The 12,719-nt window shown below is 36.0% G+C and overlaps 1 protein-coding gene across 5 annotated transcripts in view; it reads right to left on the reverse strand.

The window, feature by feature from the left end:
- Positions 1-12,719, reverse strand: part of kcnq1.2 (potassium voltage-gated channel, KQT-like subfamily, member 1.2) — a 160,171-nt gene that overhangs the window by 54,443 nt on the left and 93,009 nt on the right. For all 5 annotated transcript variants that reach the window (XR_015094677.1, XM_086074524.1, XM_086074523.1 and 2 more), the window contains one exon: positions 11,399-11,460. Coding sequence is in view for 4 of the 5 variants with exons in the window: in XM_086074524.1 (XP_085930650.1) it covers positions 11,399-11,460 (62 nt within the window). In the remaining variant the exon portion in view is untranslated. The remainder of the gene's footprint in view (positions 1-11,398; positions 11,461-12,719) is intronic.

The raw sequence follows: 12,719 nt of genomic DNA on the forward strand, positions 1-12,719 counted from the left end.
AAGCTGCAGTGGATTTGACATTCTTCACCTTTCATTTATTAAATGCGCTCAAAACCAAAACGGCGTAGGTAAATATACGGTACGCTCAGAAATTATATATTGTTTACTGTATATACAGCGGTACCCTGAGATACAAGTGTTTCGTTCAACTTTTTGTTTGCCTTGCGAGCTAAAGTTTAAAACATGGTTGCTGGATGGTGACAATCAACCTAACGCTACACACTTCCAAAGTTGTTTTAGTTAGCAAAAACTCATGAAAATGACTACAAATAAAATTGAAAATGGTTTTCAAAAACGCAAAGTAACTGGGGCTACATTTTACGTGGATGAAAATAAATGAATATTAACAATAATTATAGTAAAAACGATCAAATATACAAAAAATAAAATAAAACCAAAAATGCTTTTCAAAAACAAAAACTGAGGCTACATTTCATATGTTTATAAAAAAAAAAATTTTAAGCTATAATTATGATAAAAAAAATAATAAAAAAAATAAAAAAAATATATATATATTTAGTGAAAAAAAAAAACTACACTTTTTGTACTTGTAAGTCTGTGGCCGGTTAAACAGTACCTGTATTTGATTTGTGGATTGTTCTTTTTAAAATGCTTTTAAAGTAATATTTAACATGATGATTTTACATGATGTTTTTTTTTTTTAATCTTGCAAACACATATTAAAAAAACAAAACTAAAACTAATACAAACTAACTAACACTCTGAAAACTAATTAAAACTAACTACATAAAAAAATAAAAAATAAAATAATAATGAAATGATAAAAGCTAACAACCATGAAGATTTCACACGTAATAAGTCCATTGTAATTTCTTTGTCACTGTGTGAAAGGGAAAAAAAATGTCTTTACAATAAATTGTTGTAATCGCCCTGACTATTCTAAACATGGCATTCTGACTAACTTTGCATTTGTGGAATATGAATTAAGCAGAAAAATCCACCCGTTATTTTCTCCATCTCAGGGGGCGGCCATTTTGCCACTTGCTGTCAACTGAACATGATGTCACAGTAGCTAAGGGCTCCCGGTAACAACCAATCACGGTTCACCTGTTTTCTGAGTTTGGTCATGTGATGTTCACAAGCTGAGCCGTGATTAAGCACTGAGCAATTGCGATGTCATTTTTAGCGGACAGCAAGTGGCAAAATGGCCGCCCCCTGAGATGGGAAAAAAACAAGTGGACGTTAATGCAACATATTGTAAAGACAACTTTTGGGTTGATGACATTTTATATATCAAAAGGGGTATTGGCAGCTACTCATACTAGTTTCAGTCTGAAAAACGGAAATAAATCAATCCTCACATATTCATAAAAATGATCCTGCACCTCAGTTTAGTACGAAATATAAGAAGTGAAGATGTTTTAATTTCCCGCCCTAAGAGCCATTTAGCTGCTGCTGCGTTCATGCTCACTTCTCTGACATTCATTCGGAGCCTTGCAAATTTTGACGCAAGATTGCGTTGCGAGCCAGCGAGCGAACGCTCCAGAGCCCCGTTTGAGGACAATGACCTCTGTTCGTCCTCGCGGACGCGGGACGGCGGGCGAGGAAATCCCTCGCAGGAAAACGCAGGATTTCCAATCCGGACAAACAGGAGGAAGTGCAAGGTGGTTGCGTGGCGGACTTCTGGAAGGCCAAGTCTAGACATGCCGGCGGGACGGTTCTGTATGTGCTTGTCTGCAGCGCGGGTCAGCGAGAGTACTGATGCCGTGTTCCAGGATTTGAGTGTGTGTGTGTGTTTCCTTTGCCAAGTTTCCTCTCTTTGTTTAGAGCGGCCTGGTTAGTCTGGCTCCCCGCTGTGCATGCTATGGCCAAACACACGCATATATCAAAAGACATCACAACAACGGGCAGGATGCTCTCGTGGCAAAGAGGTGCTGGGAACAGGAGCGAAAACGGGGGGGGGGGGGGGGTTGGAAAAATGAGGGGACAGCCAGTTGGGAATAAATCACAAAAAGTGGGATGGTGACAGATTGGCAAGTGGCCATGAAGCCTTTTGAGTAGAAACAATAGCGGGCTGCGGTCTTGGCGGTCATTATGGAGAGAAAGTGTTGAAGCACGCATACACCTGACGGCTCCACAATGTTGGATTGGTCTTTCTATTACAGAGTGACATTTTCACCCAAAAAAACATGCTCGGTTGCGCTCCTAACCTCATTTTGATCAAACGGGGGAAAGTCGTCTACTTCTTAACTCATTCACTGCCATTGACGGCTATAGAAGTCAAAAATTCATTTGAACTATTTCTATTAGTTTAACATTTTTTTCTCCACTTTTGTTAACAAGAGTATGAAAACCTAGATTTTTTTAAATTGTATTAGAACAGATATAACATTTTTGATTAATCGTGAGTTAACTAGTGAAGTCATGCGATTAATTACAATAAAAAATTGTAATCACCTGACCCCCTAATCTTTTAAAGAAAAGATTATTCAAAATTAGGGGCATCAGGCGATTAAAATTTGTAATCGTAATTAATCGCATGACTTCACTAGTTAACTCACAATTAATCAAAAATTGTATATGTTCTAAATGCACCCCCCAAATTTTTTTTCTAGGTTTTCATACTCTTGTTAACAAAATATAGATTTTTTTAAAAAACTAATAGAAACTGTTCAAATAAATAACTATAACTGTCAATTGCAATTACATTTTGGTAATACAATTTTTATTAATTTTAACCACAGCTGCACTGAGAACCTGGAAAATCATGTCTCAAAATATATATTTTTTTAATTATTTTTTGTAGCGCAGTTATGCTAATCAATGACTTCAATTGAGGAGCAACTTCCTCATTTTGAGGAGCATTTTTTTTCCAGGGTATTCCAAGGTACCTGAATGAAAAAATCTTCAGGTCATTTTCAGTCAACAGGAAGTGGCAAAATGGCCGCCACCTGAAATGGATAAAAACGGGTTGATTTTGCACCTTAACTCATATTCCAATAATTAATCAGAATTCCGTGTTAAGACTAGTGGGGGCACATACAATATTTTAGTGTTATTTTGGGGGGTGACTGCCTCTTTAAACAACTTAAACAATAATAATATGCCAATAGTGCAAATAAACCTTTTTATTTTAAATATTCAAAATAAAATTTTCTGCGCTCATCAGCTCTAAACTTATAATTATGGGAGGGAACACAGCCGACTCCTGGACCATCGAAGTGGCTCCCCTCATTATTTTTTTTAGATTTAGATTCAATTTAGATTCAGTGCAGAGACAGGCCTGCAGTGTGCACGTGCAAAGATGGTTTAAAGTTGGCTGTTGCGGACACTTGGAGAATGGTTTCCTCTCAATGGCAAGATGGCTTACAATGCAACACGAATGTGAGTCACCCATGATGGATCTGGCCAGATGAACAAGGAAAAAACTAGGGGTCAACATATGCGTGAGAGTCTTTAGCTTTTTGTATATTTATATGTGTTCAAGTATCCACTTAAATGTCAAATATAAATATGTATATGAGCCCATGTGTGTTTACTACGGCCTTCCATCCAAGGTTTCGAGTAGGAAGCTTTAAACAGACACACACACACACACACACACACACAACAATACCCCCCCCGCGCCCCAAGTCCTGATTACAGAGCTGAGGGGCCCTAAATGCCTTACAGATGGACTCCTAACAAATACCCGCTCCTCAAGTATTCCCACTATTTGGCCTCGCTGTAATTTACAGCATACTTGCCTAATTGAGACGCTATTAAGGTTATGCCGCGCATTCTTCGGCCACAGTGCATAATACACACACGCGATATAATTGGCAGGATTTCTATAAATATACTCGAAAAAATTCTTTAAAAAATGCTGATAAACATTCAGTATTTGTTTTCCCAAATAAGTGTGTGTAAAGAAAAAAAATAAACAAGCCAGGGGGCAACTGTAGTTTTACGTTGTACTATCACCATTCACCACTAGATGGCAGACATGTACTCGTTGCACCACACTGCCCTATGTGGTATTTGCCACGGAGGAGGCGGGACTTCCGACTTCTGGGTTTCACACATCAGCGCTGTTTCCGGTTGCGACGTGTCGGCCTCGTCGTTCCCGTCGACGGGTGCGAATGTGTAGGAACGCGGCCGGCAGTGGACGGAAACAGCGCTGATGTGTGAAACCCGGAAGTTGGAAGTCCGTGGCATCTACCCCATACTACAACGTGAGTAGCCGCAAATAATTTTTGGAATGACATGCATGACAATAATTTCGAGTTGATTTTTTTCAAAAAAATTCAAAAAAATTATTTTTTGCAGAGCAGTTTTGCTAATCAATGACTTCAATTGAGGAGCAACTTCCTCATTTTGAGGAGCATTTTTTTCCCAGGGTAATCCAAGGGACCTGAATGAAAAAATGTTCAGGTCTTTACAGTCAACAGCAAGTGGCAAAATGGCCGCCACCTGAGATGGATAAAAACGGGTTGATTTTGCACCTTAACTCATATTCCAATAATTAATTAAAATGGGTTCTTATACTTAATGTTGATTTTTTTTGTTCAGCGGTTTTGTGCCGCCCTTAAATTGTCATTTTGTTCCAGACTAAAAATGACAGAAATTTCCATTCTACATCACAGTAAAGTCACTGTAGATGTTAGTCAACACTGGAGGTGTCAAAATTGATCGAAAAGTAATCAATTATCAAATTAATAGACACCTATTTTAATAATCGAGTATTCATTGGGGCCATTTTTTGATTTAAAATTGTCCAAATCCTCGGATTTCAGCATATCAACAGTAATTGTTCAACGATTTCTGTAGTCCTTCATAAAAAAAGACTGATTATCTTCGGTGTTTAATCAAAATAAGACATTTGCAAGCATCTGTTTTTACTTTGGAAAACAATGGCTGAACCAGTAACATAGTACATCAATCTTTTTTTTATTTTTTATTACTATAGGAATACAAAGTACAAAATAAATACCAATCACTGGTTAATAAACAGTAATCAGGGGGAAAATGCTTTTTTTTTTTTTTAAATACACACCGATTAGCTGATTAATCGGCTGATTAATCGATCCCGAATTCCGCTTAGCTGATTAATCGATTGATTAATCGATTCTAAAAATATTCGATAGTGACAGCACTAGTCAACAGAAGATCAGAAAAGACTGCTGTGGATGGATTTTAAGTCACTCCATCTTTTCAGGCGGTTCCTAAATTCCAACCATTATTCATTCATTGCGTAGTATATTACAGCTTGATCCAGCTTGTCTTTTAATGGCGCTGTTGTATTTGATACACCAGACATTCGCAGGCCCCGACTTGGCCGCCTATCACCATGCGAAAGCATCTCCTTTCTCATAAAAGTGAGCGACATAGCGCAAGCATCCGCCTTGTCTCAGCTCTAAAAGCGCGTTGGGTTGTGAAAAGGCCAAGTTGACGTTCGGAGACACTGGCCACTGTTTGCGCTTGACGGCGGGGCATTTTTCATCGAGTGCGCGTGACAGAAAGATAACACTCTGTCACACGGGGCCATCCGTCTTCGTTTCCAAGCCGCTCCTGGAGAATTCAATCTGGAGAGCGTTGGGTTGGACACATCAGCGATTAATCAACTCCACTCATGTGTCTTTGTTTCGGTGTGATAAATCATTGTCCGTCCCTGCGCGAGACACACAATGGCGGAGCCCCCTTCTGCCCATAAAAGATAAATTCATCTCGCGGCTGACATCCTCGCATAAAGCAGTGCCAGAGTAGTTAGCATTTTAACAGGAGGGCAATAGCGGCAAATAGTAATTTGTCAAGAGGTGGCAAAAAGTATTCACATTCTGTTACTCATTTTAAAAATAGGAGTAAAAAGTTGTCAGAAAAATAAATAACTGAGAAATCTATTTTGGCAAATTAAGAATTTATTTGTATTTTAGTGCATCCCAACACTGGGTTTTATCATGACTAGGGGTCAGGCGATTTTTAATCGTAATTAACTCATTTACTGCCATTGACGGTAATAGACGTCAAAAATTCATTTGAACTATTTCTATTAGTTTCACAATTTTTTTTGTGAGTATGAAAGCCTAGAATTTTTTTATTGTACATTTAGAACAGATAAAATTTGTGATTAATCGTGAGTTAACTATTGAAGTCATGCAATTAATTAAAATTAAAAAAAATAATCGTCTGACACCCCAAATTTTTTAATAATATTTTATTTTATTTTTTAATTTGGGGCATCAGGCGATTAAAATTTGTAATTGTAATTAATCACATGACTTCACTAGTTAATCAAAAATTGTGTATCTGTTCTAAATGTACGATACATTTTTTTCTAGGTTTTCATACTCTTGTTAACAAAAGTGGAAAAAAAATTGAAACTAATAGTTCAAATGAATTTTTGACATCTCTAGCCATCAATGGCAGTGAATGAGTTAATCGCATGACTTCAATAGTTAACTCACGATGAACTATTTTACGATTTTACTATATATTTTACTATTTTAATCACACATTTTATATCTGTTTTAAATGTACAAAAAAGTACAATAAAATATGTTTCATACCCTTGTTAACATAAAAGTGGGAAAAAAATAGAAATAGGGCTGCATCTTTTAGTCATTGATACAATAATTTCATAAAATGGAGTTAAAATTAAAAAAAGTACTGTACTGTAAAAAAAAAAAATGAGTATGATTTTGATTTGTGTTGAGGTCATTTTTTTGCCACTAGATGGCATAATTGCATTTGTAAGATGTTGGTGCATTTTTCTCTTCATATTAAGAGCTATCTCATCTTTAAAATGAAGTAACTTGCGGAACTCCGCTCATTTTTCAAATTGTCAAATATAACTTGACCCCAGTCTCCACAAATATATGCATTAATATTAAATTTATTACTGCAAAATTTTGACGTGCACGTGTCTGCTGCGAATTCACCCAGGGTTAAAAAAATGTGTGGTGTTAAAGGAACTTTAAATTAAATCAATATTAACACACTCATTTTGAAACCCCGACTCAGGACAAAAAATGTGCCTGGAACGGCAGGCTGAGAGCGATGGGAACACACACTCGACACACACGCACACACACGCACACACACTGTGGTGTAGCTGGTGAATGATTCCACCGGGCTGTTGGGAAAGATCCTACTTAAGAGTGAGTCAACTGTGACAGCGGGCTTTGCTGCATGTGTCATTAGGTTGACGTTTACGAGAAGAAGGCGGGAGGTGACGCCGCCTCGGGAAGGTTATGAAATGACCGCAACCTTGCCGGAGGTCAGCTCAAGCTCCACTTCACTTGAATCCTTGCGTGTGCTCTTAACATTTATGTATGATGAAATGTCTTTCCAGAATCATCCGGTTGCAGAACCAAATTTTGCTTTCGGCTCAGAACGTGAGCAAATGTGGCCACAATTTTTGCATTGTGGTTCTTTGTTTTCTTTTTGTTTGTCTTATATGGTTGTATCTTTATGTAACTGCCCCCATATTGTTCTGTGCATTCATGTAATGTGCAAAAATGTAAAAATAAAATCATAAAATATTTTTTTAATTTTATTTACATTTTTGCACATTACATGAATAAACAGAAACATAAATAAATGCACGGTAAAAATAAATACATGTAAAAAAGTATATAATAACATTGTTTGCAATTTAATTAAATGTTTTATTTATTTTGTAATAAAATGTAAAAATAAATACATAAAAAAAATAACGTTGTTTTTTTAATTTATTATTTTCTTTTTATTTTATTTTTATTTTTGCACATTACATGAATTGATTAAAAAATAAAATAATAACATTGTGTTTTTATTTTATTATGTAATTTTAATTTGATTTAATTTTTTTTGCACATTACATGAATTTATGTAGTGGGCAAGAAAAAAAGTTTTTTTTTAATATTATATATTTTTTTACATTTGTATTAAATTATAAAAAAATTAAATAATAAAATATTTTTTTTATAGTTTTTTAAATCTATTTATTTTTACATTTTTGCACATTACATGAATGCACAGAACAATAAATACAAAATAGTAGTAATAATAATAATAATAATAATAATAATAATAATAATAATAATAATAGTAATAATAATAATAATAATAATGGCCCCGTTTGGTGCGCAAATCCTCTTCCAGCTAACTGGAGCAGGAGCAGGAAAGCACCAAAGGGTCATCCGGTTCGTACACCTGCTGCCTGAAGCCAAAAAGGAAGCCACCCTCCTACCCGCTTCTTTTCTTCCATATAACAGGTGTGCTTCCGCCATCAAAACAAAACACTCACACGAGCCAAGCTATGTGTAAATAGTCATTATGGAGGCAGCGGTGCAAGCTATACAGTAACTACTCGCTCTCATTAAAAAAGTACAGTAATGTCCCTGAATGGTAATGGGTTACTTTGAGCAAAACAACTTCTAGAGAGTGTGACCTTTGCTTTACTACACTTAATGGCCTCGACAAGTCACACTAAATATTTGAATATGCCCATGTTGCATTGAAATTTTACACCTTTCTACAGAATCAAACGAAAACTATTGGGCTTTTTATATAAGATAATCCTGATACATCTTTCTATTTAAATGTTGGCGTGAAAAAGCTAATCCAACAATCATTTCTAGCACCCTCTGGTGGTTAGTTTTTCAGTGAAGTTTAATTTTCATTAGGGATGTTTTGGCCCTTCTATATTTAAAATCCACACTATTAATCGTCAGATGAAAGGGGAATGTAATATGCTTGTGAATCGAGTCAATGCGTGCTATATTTACCATAATTAAAAGTACACCATTTAAAAGTTACAGAGTTAAAGATTTAAAACCAAAGTAAAGTAATAAAAAAAAAAAAAAGCTTACTAAAAATTCTAAAAGAGCGTACAATGAAAGCACACGGTTTTTTGAAAACATGATTTTCAAAATGCTTTGAAAGACCTTAATCATCAGGTATGGGAAAGAGCAAAATTGGGTTGTTTTTTTAAACTGAATTTAAAAGCATTTACACTATATCAATATATTTTGAATAATTTTTCATTCCAATTTCTCACTCTGATAATGACCAGCAAATTGGGGGGGGGGGGGGGCATGTTTCTAGAAGTACAGAGAAAAAAAACAGCTTTTTAATGCATATTTTTTTTGGGGGGGGGGGGTATTATACACGGGTGCGTGTTATTCACTGGACTTTACGGCCGTCAGTTTTTACACTTGACTATTACTCTTATAATGATTGACATGTTCGCAGCCAATGCCATGAATTGGCCAATTTGTAAATGTAAACCTTGGCACCTAAAACTTGCACACAGCCATTGCAGCTTCATGCATTCACATAATGAGATGCATGGTGACAAATGCTTTCAAATTTGCATTTTAGGGACAATGCATAACTTGCTTACTTATAACAAGTGTCATGTTATTGACATTCCGCGAGTAATCCTTTATATAACTGCATTACAACAACAAAAAAGAGCGCTACTGTAATTGTGTGCGTGTGTGCATTTGTGAGTGCGTGCGGTTGTAAAGAGACAAGCCGCAGGCAGGCGAGGCTCTTCTGAATGTGCGAGATTGTATTCGTAACGTGTAGCCCGGAGCGAGCCGAGCAAAACTCCGTCACCCAAACGGGAGCGCGAGGCGTTTGCTTCAACATCATCACTTCACTTACAAATGTTGGGAGAAAAGTTTCAAAGCTTGAATTGGATGAGCAGAAAAGCCATCTCTTTTTGTTTTGTCACACTGGAGTGCACATCTTCCAAACTTCCGCCGGCAAGCGCAAGCAAACAGCCAGCAGCGCGCCCGAGCGGCACGTTTCGCACCCTATCATTTGGGCGTGGAAAACAAAAAGCGAGCGGCGGCGGCGCAAGCACGCACCGGTTCAACGGGTACAAATGCCACAGTGGAGAACTGGCACCAGGGCACAGACAGACAGACAGACAGACAGACAGACATCGCACTGGCATCACACTGTCGCCACTCCACTTGGCGCCACAGCACAAAAACAAGCTTTAAACAAACAACAACAAAAAAAGGAATGGAGTGAGGAATCCGAAACTTAATTTAGGTAAAATTATTTGCACAATTACAAAGAAATTTGACTTGGCAAAGATTTCTTTAAACAAATACACTTATTTAGGCTGGAGAAAAAAAGACAGATTTCTTAAAATTAGTGCGTTTTTACTAGGGGTGGGAATCTCTGAATGTCTCACGATTCGATTCCGATTTTGGGGCCTGCGATTCGGTTCGGAATCGATTTTCGATTAGGAATGATTTTCGATTAGGAATGATTTTCGATTCCAAATGATTTTATTGACAGTGGTTTTTGCTTCAATCTATAGATGTGCAGGGAATTGTAATGATCTACTCCAGTCTGACACGCTATGCTAATTAGCCCGCTACTCGCGACACTTTTATCTCTCAAAAGAACGGCTCCACGCTGGAAAAAAACAAACTTTTATTGGAACAACTTGACTTTTTCCTTCTACTCTCTAATGTGGCTACAATTTAACAGTGTATCAGACCACGTGGAACCACACTGCCCCTGAGTGGCCAAACCGGGTACAACATGAACAGCGTTCCAAATAAAGGCACACACAGACAAAAGCAAGCACTAATTTAAATCAAATTGATTTTGGGACATTTAAAATCGATTTTGAATTGTACTAAATGAAAATCGCGATTCTTATGAGAATAGATTTTTGAGTTATTTTGAATAATAAAAGTGCCACAAGTAGCGCGCTAATTAGCATTAGCGAGTCAGACTGGAGTAGATCATTACAATTCCTTGCACATCTATAGATTGAAGCAAAAATCATTGTCAATCAAATCATTTTGAATCAAAAATCATTCTGAATCGAATCGCAGGCCCAAAAATCGGAATCGAATCGAACCGTGAGACATTCAAAGATTCCCACCCCTATTCGATACTGTTACTAAAAGTGGGTGTGATTGGTGGAAAACAAGGAAATCCTTGTTCCTCTTCTCTTCACCTGCCTTGCCTCCCAGTGTAGAAAGTAAGTAGTACAATGCGGCCAACTCGAAACATATAGCGTCAGTTAATTTTAGCACATGCAGCCACCTGCTAAAACACTGACGTTTGAGCTAGAAATATTCAGTAATAAAATCTCAATAAAAAGGTACAATACTGTATTAAGATCCCATCCATCCATTTTAAAGCAAAAAATACTAGAAACAAGTGAAATGGTCTTAACCACAAACTGCCTGTTAAGCAGAAATTCGTGGTGGCGAAAGGACAAACATATTTTGCCTTTTGGTTATATTTTAGTTTTTGAATGTATGTGGCAGATAACGACACACCTAGCACCTATGGCGGCCTTCAGAACACGCCTGCCCACTGGCAGTCAATAAGCAGCACAGGAACAATTCAGTAGCATACTGCAAAGTCCAAGCACGTGATCCAATCTGTCAGCGTGACAGGACGAAACAAACTGATACCCGGAGTGTGCCGCACGTACCTTATCTTCCAGCCGGATCAGTCGCGCTCCGATTGTCGGGAATTCTTTATCGTCCCCTTTACCTGGCAAAGGGAAGAGAAACATTTACATCTAAATGTTTTGATAAGCACATTTTAGCCTCACGGATTACTCTTCCTGCATTGTTAGCATTAAGCTAGCAGACGAAGCTATGTATTTGGTCAGTGACAAAATTAGTCATTTTATTGTTCTGTGCATTCATGCAATGTGCAAAAATGTAAAAATAAAATCATAAAATAATGTTTTATTTAATTTATTTTGTTTACATTTTTGCACATTACACTAATAAACAGAACAATAAATAAATGAACATTAAAAATATATAAATGTAAAAAGTATATAATAACATTGTAATTTAATTAATTTATTTATTTTGTAATAAAATGTAAAAATAAATACATATAATAATAATAGTTTTTTTATTTTATTATTTTATTTTTATTTTCTGTTTTCTTTTTGCACATTACATGAATTGATTAAAAAATAGAATAATAACATTGTTTTTTTATTTTATTATGTAATTTTAATTGTATTTTTTTTTTCACATTTCATGAATTTATGTAATGTGCAAGAAAATGTAAAAAATAAAATACAAATAATTAAACAATGATATTATTTTCTTTTTTAATGTACTTATTTTTACATTTTATTACAAAATAAAAAATAAACAACTTTTTTTTAAAAACTGTTATTATATACTTTTCATTTGATTGATTTGGTGTTAGCTTTTCTTTGACACAAATGGTAAATAATACCATTGGTTTCATCTTATACTATATTTTGTATAAGGAAAACATTGGGATGGGGTAAAAAAAAAAAAAAGAGGTCTGGTGTAATTTTCTTTTGTAATTCCTACAGTCCCAACAGCTAACCATGCGAGTGGCGCGGGTCAGCCAAGGGATGTTTACAGAGCACCCGGCAACTGGACCAAAATGAAGGAGAGGAAGGAAGCAGTGTAACAGTTGGCGGGGGATTTATCTATTTATTTATTTTGGACAAATGTTAAGACAAAAACAAAGATTTTTTTTGTTCTCAACATGGTACATTAATAACTGCAACTATCCCCAATTGTTTGTGATGCCTTTCTTTCATTTCAGCCAGCATGAAAGGATTCAATCTAATTGTGTGTTTTGTGTTTTCCTTTGGCTTTTTGAAATACTTGAAACAAAATGAACTTTTTTTGTCGTATTGCATGATATGACTATTTGAAAGATTCTTACAACACCTGCATTTGCAATTATCTGCTCAACTAATTAGTGTTTCATGTTATAACAAAAGGTCATTAGTTGGCTGATTACATGTT

The sequence above is a fragment of the Leptonotus elevatus genome, chromosome 4 (assembly GCF_054856555.1).
Source record: "Leptonotus elevatus isolate MCC_2025b chromosome 4, RoL_Lele_1.0, whole genome shotgun sequence".
In the NCBI taxonomy this organism is placed as follows: domain Eukaryota; kingdom Metazoa; phylum Chordata; class Actinopteri; order Syngnathiformes; family Syngnathidae; genus Leptonotus; species Leptonotus elevatus.